The sequence below is a fragment of the Triticum aestivum genome, chromosome 3A (genome assembly GCF_018294505.1).
Source record: "Triticum aestivum cultivar Chinese Spring chromosome 3A, IWGSC CS RefSeq v2.1, whole genome shotgun sequence".
NCBI lineage: Eukaryota > Viridiplantae > Streptophyta > Magnoliopsida > Poales > Poaceae > Triticum > Triticum aestivum.
The window spans coordinates 681,476,331-681,482,301 of NC_057800.1; the positions used below are offsets into that span (position 1 = coordinate 681,476,331).

General features: G+C 44.9%; 1 protein-coding gene across 1 annotated transcript; it reads right to left on the minus strand.

Annotated features, from left to right (window-relative positions):
- Positions 1-2,284: 2,284 nt before the first annotated feature.
- On the minus strand, positions 2,285-3,347 carry LOC123059062 (probable glutathione S-transferase GSTU6). The gene has a single exon (XM_044481708.1). The coding sequence runs from the start codon at positions 3,229-3,231 to the stop codon at positions 2,530-2,532; it is 702 nt and encodes a 233-aa protein (XP_044337643.1). The 5' UTR covers positions 3,232-3,347; the 3' UTR covers positions 2,285-2,529.
- Positions 3,348-5,971: the final 2,624 nt, after the last annotated feature.

The following is a 5,971-nucleotide window of genomic DNA, read 5'->3' on the forward strand; positions in this document are numbered from 1 at the left end:
GGTGTTTTGGTGATTGATGACAATACTTTTGCAGACTAATCATGTGCTTTGAGATTTTTAGAGATTCATTCTTTGGCACGAGACAATTCTTTCCCCTCGGAGTTTTTATTCAAGATGGTGGAGCTCTTTCGTTTCTAGTTTGGTGGTCTTGTCTCGTAGGAGTCACCGTACTATCAAGAGGGGGTATGCTTTGGTAAAGCTAGGGTGGAATCATCACGTACACTTCCTTTTCGCACCCTCTGAGCCTTCCCGCGTAAATGGAGGTCTCTTTCCTGCGTTATGAGCTTGCTTTGGTCCAAGCGGTAGTACCGCAGTACCCAGCGGTAGTACTGCTTGTGGGTCCTCAGCCGTAGTACCGCTGCGGTACCGGGCTCCTACCACGTCGACTCGAGGGGTCGCCTCTCGTGTCGGGTTGTGCGGCACTTAGCATCGGCAGTAGGAGCGGTAGTACCACCCAAGAGCGGTAGTACCGCCCTACCACCGCGACAGTTCCGCACTGGGCCTGTTTCATGCTCCTTCTTTAGCCCTCCCAGACTACACGACAGTACCGCGAGGGGGGGCGGTAGTACCGCTGGGCCCAGCGGTAGTACCGCTGCCCCCTGCGGTAGTACCGCCCTCTGCGGGGTTGTTTTGGGGGTAACGGTTGGATTGTTTCCCCTTGTATAAAAGGGGGTCCTCTTCTTCATCGTTGACTCACCTCTTCCCCCAAAGCTCCATTAATGCTCCAAGCTCCATTTTCGCCCGATCTCTCTCCCTGGCCAATCAAACTTGTTGATTTGCTCGGGATTGGTTGAGAAGGCCTCGATCTACACTTTCACCAAGAGAAATTTGATTCCTCCACCTAGCGGATCTTGTTACTCTTGGGTGTTTGAGCACCCTAGATGGTTGAGGTCACCGCAGAGCCATATTCCATTGTGGTGAAGCTTCGTGGTGTTGTTGGGAGCCTCCGATTAAGTTGTGGAGATTGCCCCAACCTTGTTTGTAAAGGTTCGGTTGCCGCCTCCAAGGGCACCAATAGTGGAATCACGGTATCCCGCATTGTGTGAGGGCGTGAGGAGAATACAGTTGCCCTAGTGGCTTCTTGGGGAGCATTGTGCCTCCATACCGCTCCAACGGAGACGTACTTTCCCTCAAAAGGAAGGAACTTCGGTAACACATCCTCGTCTCCATCGGTTCCACTCTTGGTTATCTCGTACCTTTCCTTGTGCAAGCTCATTTGTGTTATTTCCCTTGCTTGCTTGTGTGCATGTTGGTATTGCATCATATAGGTTGCTCACATAGTTGCATGTCTAGACAATCTACTTTGATGCACAGTTTAATTTGGTAAAGAAAAGTTAAAAATTGTTAGTTGCCTATTCACCCCCCTCTAGTCAACTATATCGATCCTTTCACCTAGCCACTGAACTGCTGACGCATGGTAGCATGTTGGTCCCGGTTGGTGCTACCAACCGGGACAAAAGGCCCCTGCCAGGGCAAGCCCCAGTGGCCACGTGAAGCCCCATCTGTCCCGGTTGGTGTAAGAACCGGGACTAAAGGTGTAGGATTTTAGTACCGACCCTTTAGTCCCGGTTACCCAACCGGGACAAATGGGCCTTACGAACCGGGACAAATGGCTTTTTTTCTACTAATGTACTGACATCAAGTGTAAGGAAGGACATGAAGTACACGATGCCCCATGACCAATCTGCCAGCTAAATCTGATGCACCTAAAATGAGATTGTTCATCAGTTTAGTTCAGAGTTATCTTGGATGACTTGGTGTCAAAGCTGAAGTTAACAAGGAGGGAGAATGCTCAAATTGAACCTGGATTAAAATGCTTCTTTGTAACTGTCACGATTCTTGGTGGAATGAAACATATTATTGGCCATAAATTTGGTTAGTTGTGCACAGCAAATGAGATTGCTGATTTGATGGTATTATTATTAGTACACTGCACACCCATGTGCTGCACACGGATGTGGAAACTGAAATCCGAATCAAAATTGACCATATAATCTCGAACCACCTAACTACCATGTGATCATCTATATTCATTACACAAAAATTCTGCATAGACCTTGAATATGAAACTTTACATATAATCTTAGAACTACTCGTGTAAATTTGCGGGATATGATCGAAGAGACTAGCAGATTGTTCAATATCGCAGTAACTTGACCTGTTTAGGTGCAACCATTCTAAAAGAAAAAAGTTAAGCACACAAAGCTCCATTTTTTCACCATAAAAATGAAAATGTGATATTTCACTGAACTAAACTTGCACTTTTTAGACATAGACTTGGACATACAAAAATATCAAGACTTAAACACGATGGCTTTCCTCCTACCGTACTACTGGACATATCCGCCACACAATGCAGAAAAAGAAATTCACAAATCTTTAGGTAAACTAACTAACTAAAAAGAGATGAATGATGTCAAATCCAAAAGGTGGGAAAGCGACGACACTGACGATTGCAACCTTTAAACAAACAGAACACAATTTGATGCTGATCGAATCAAGACGCTCCTCCGAGCTATAGCCACTTAATTACTTGGCAGCGGCGGCAGCGGCAGCCCACATACTCCGCAGCTTCCCGGCGTAGTCCACCATGCTCTTCATGGGCGGGGCAGCCTTCTTGGCCGCATCCGTCTCCACGAACCTCTCAGCCCAGGCGGCCAAGCGCGGAGTCCTGCCTGCGTCGATGACCGTCACGCCGAACATCTCATGGAGCGCCTCGAACCAGAAGAGGTTGCACCCGAGCGCGATGTCAAGGTACCCGACGGAGTCGCCGGCGAAGTAGTCTTTCCCACCAGAGCACTGCACGAGGGCGTCCTCCATGGGCCCGACCACCGCGAGCGCGGCGTGGAGCTTCTCGGCTCTGTCCTCCTCCGTGACGGCGCGTAGGATGCCTATCCACGCGGGGAACAGCTTATCGTCGAGGTAGGCGGCCCAGAAGCGGGCGACGGCACGGCCATAGGGGTCCGCGGGGAGGAGCGAGGCTGCGCCGGCCCAGACCTCGTCGACGTACTCGACGATGGCGAGCGATTCGCAGACGGGCCTGCCGGCGTGGATGAGCACGGGGACCTTCTTGTGCACCGGGTTGGAGGCGAGGAGGAGCTCGCCCTTGTTGAAGAGGTCCTGCTCCAGGTACTCGTAGCTCACGCCCTTGAGGTGCAGGGCCATGCACACGCGGACCGCGAACGGGCTCACCACCGTGCCCAGCAGCTTCACATCTCCTTCACCGGCCATCGTCTTGGATCGATCTCTTCCTTGCTACTATTTGCTACTTGGTGCTCGACCGTAAACAGTTTGCTCTGCTGTGTATGTATGTGCTCTTAACTCAGTTTGAAAGTGTACGTATATAGCTTTGCTCTGGTTGTTTATATAGCGCAAATCAAGCTGAACAGCTGCTGGAAGAGTAGCTGCGTCACCGTTGACGTATTCATTTCATGGTAGGTGCAGGTACGCGAGCATCCTAGGATTTCTTAATCACCGAAAGCCGGAAGGTTGACTGGTATAGCTCGGCGTCACATGTGACGCTTCAAAGTTAGAGACGATCTTTGTGCCGCATATGCCCTGCGAGTCATTCTTCTGTTGCTACGTCCACTGACCCGGTCAGCGGGAGCCCGGAGCAAGCACAACATCGCTGCGCTGAAATGCTTGGATGTTTAGGAGTACAGTGGTATTCTTATTTCATCAGAGTTTAAATCCTGATGTTTGCATTTATTTTGGATTTATTTAAGGATTTGCGGTGAAGCGCGTTTAATAGGAGGAGACGCTTTCGTCAACTTCGAAACGCCTACGATAACTTCATAAAATCTTAAGATGATATGCCAGCTTAGTTTCTCGAAGGTGCTCATAAAGGTAGGATGTGCATGTATACGGTTATAGGGGTGAGTGTATACGTGTATATATGAGCGTTTGTGTTTGTACTGCCTCGAAGAAAGAGAAAGAAAACTAACATGTAGAAAGCGAAACCTCTTTTTGGCGAAAAATAGAAAGTGAAACCTTTTTTTGGCGAAAAATAGAAGATAGGACCCATAAGCGCATGGATGTACGTCTCAAACTTGAGAGAAAAAGGGCTTCCAGTTCCAACTTTTTTTTTGCATCAGGGACAATCCATGGCTACACTGCTACACTCTAAGAAACTCTAGTTGAAGGTGATAGTGTTGGGATAAAAGTAAATAATGATGTTGGTCACTATTTGCAAACTCATAAAAGTTTGGTGTCGGAGGATTGTTTGTCTCCAACAATTTCAAACATATTAGTTGCAAATATATTGGCAGTCCTCATTGCAAGGGCAAATAATATGGCCAGGTAGGAGACTAGCGAGAATATTATTACTACATACAATTCCCTAAAAAAACTCTTTGTACCTTACGTCAAAAAAAACTCTTCGTACCAAGTCATTTGGATCATCGTACTTTCATGATTTTTGCTAACCGTTTTCAGATCGAATTAGTACGCAAACTTTTGTCAAACACGTACGTATGAATAGCATTGTGTGTGGTTTAATCCTCATCTAGTGGATGGAGAAGCTTCTATTCTACAATATGTTGATAACACTATCATTTCCATGGAACACGATATGGACATGGCAGTCAATATGAAATTGAGTCTTTGACTTTTCGAATAACTCTCTAGTCCTAAGATAATTTTTTACAAGAATGAATTATCCGGCTTTGGACGTGCCAAAGTGGAATAAAATTATTTATAACAAATTATATTGATGTGAGGTTGGTAAACCCCCTTTTAGATATCTTGGGGTACCAATAGACCATTGAAAGCTCACCAGCAAAGAGTGGAAATGTATCCAGGAAATGTTTGGAAACAAACTTAGTTGTTGAAAATGTAAGCTGATGTCTAATGGCAGTCGACTGATCCTAGTAAGAGCCTGTTCTTTTGTTGACTTCTAGAATAAGTTGGGTAATTCATCTTGTTCTAGAAGCCCAACAATATTTATAGCATTATTAGTACACTGAACTATCGTGTGCCGCACATAGATGTGGAAACTAAATTCCGAATCTGAATTGACGATACAGTCTTGAACCACCCAAACTAGCATGCGGTCATTTATTCATTTCTAGATACACCTCGAAGATGAAACTTATCATCTAAACTTGAAACTACCGATGTTGTTTGTTCAATAATCAATGTTGTAGTAATTTGACATGTTTGGGTGCAAGCAGTCTAAAAGACAGAAAAAATAAGCATATATGGCTCCATGGATCGTTCACCGAAGCCAAGTTCCATTTTCCCCATTAAAATGCAAATGTGATATTTACTGTACTGAATTTGCACTTTCTGGACATGGACATTTTTTGCTGAAAAAGTCAAAAGAGATATATTAAGGAGCGCAAACTCTTATAAAGCACTTTTACAGTAATTGAAAACTACATCCAAATATTTAGGGTACTGAAGTCTTCTTCCTCCTGCACTCATCAACAATGCATAGTGAACAAAGCATGTTTTTGCCTTTGGGCTTCCATCCTACAGAGCAAACTTGTGGAGATCCAATAATAATCTCAAAAGACTTCAAAACGGTGGTTTTCCTTGTATGTTGCGTCACACTCACACTTAGGAAGTCAGTGGATTGATCAACCACAACCTTATCAAAATAAATGATCATTTTATTGCATACTCTTAATTAGGAGACCGGAGACTGGAGGAGGGGACGACATGAGGACCGTCGGCCACGAGGAACATACAAAAAGAACATACAAAAATTCTCAAAAGACATGAACATGATGTATTTTCTCCGATTGTTCTATTGTAACATTTTATAATGCTGTACTATACTCCTGAACAAGTTAGTGGGTTGCTCAGCCACAACTTTATGAATATAAATGGTCATTTTATTGCATACTGGACAGATCACAATGCAGAAAAATGAAATTTACAAATCTTAAATAATAAGTAAATAAATTAAAAGAAATGATTGACGATGACCACCTTTATGATGAACAAACAAAACACAACTCGAGGCCAA

Bases quoted from the DNA above. Each gene is read 5' to 3' on its own strand.
- LOC123059062 (XM_044481708.1), bottom strand. From the start codon at position 3,231: ATGGCCGGTGAAGGAGATGTGAAGCTGCTGGGCACGGTGGTGAGCCCG.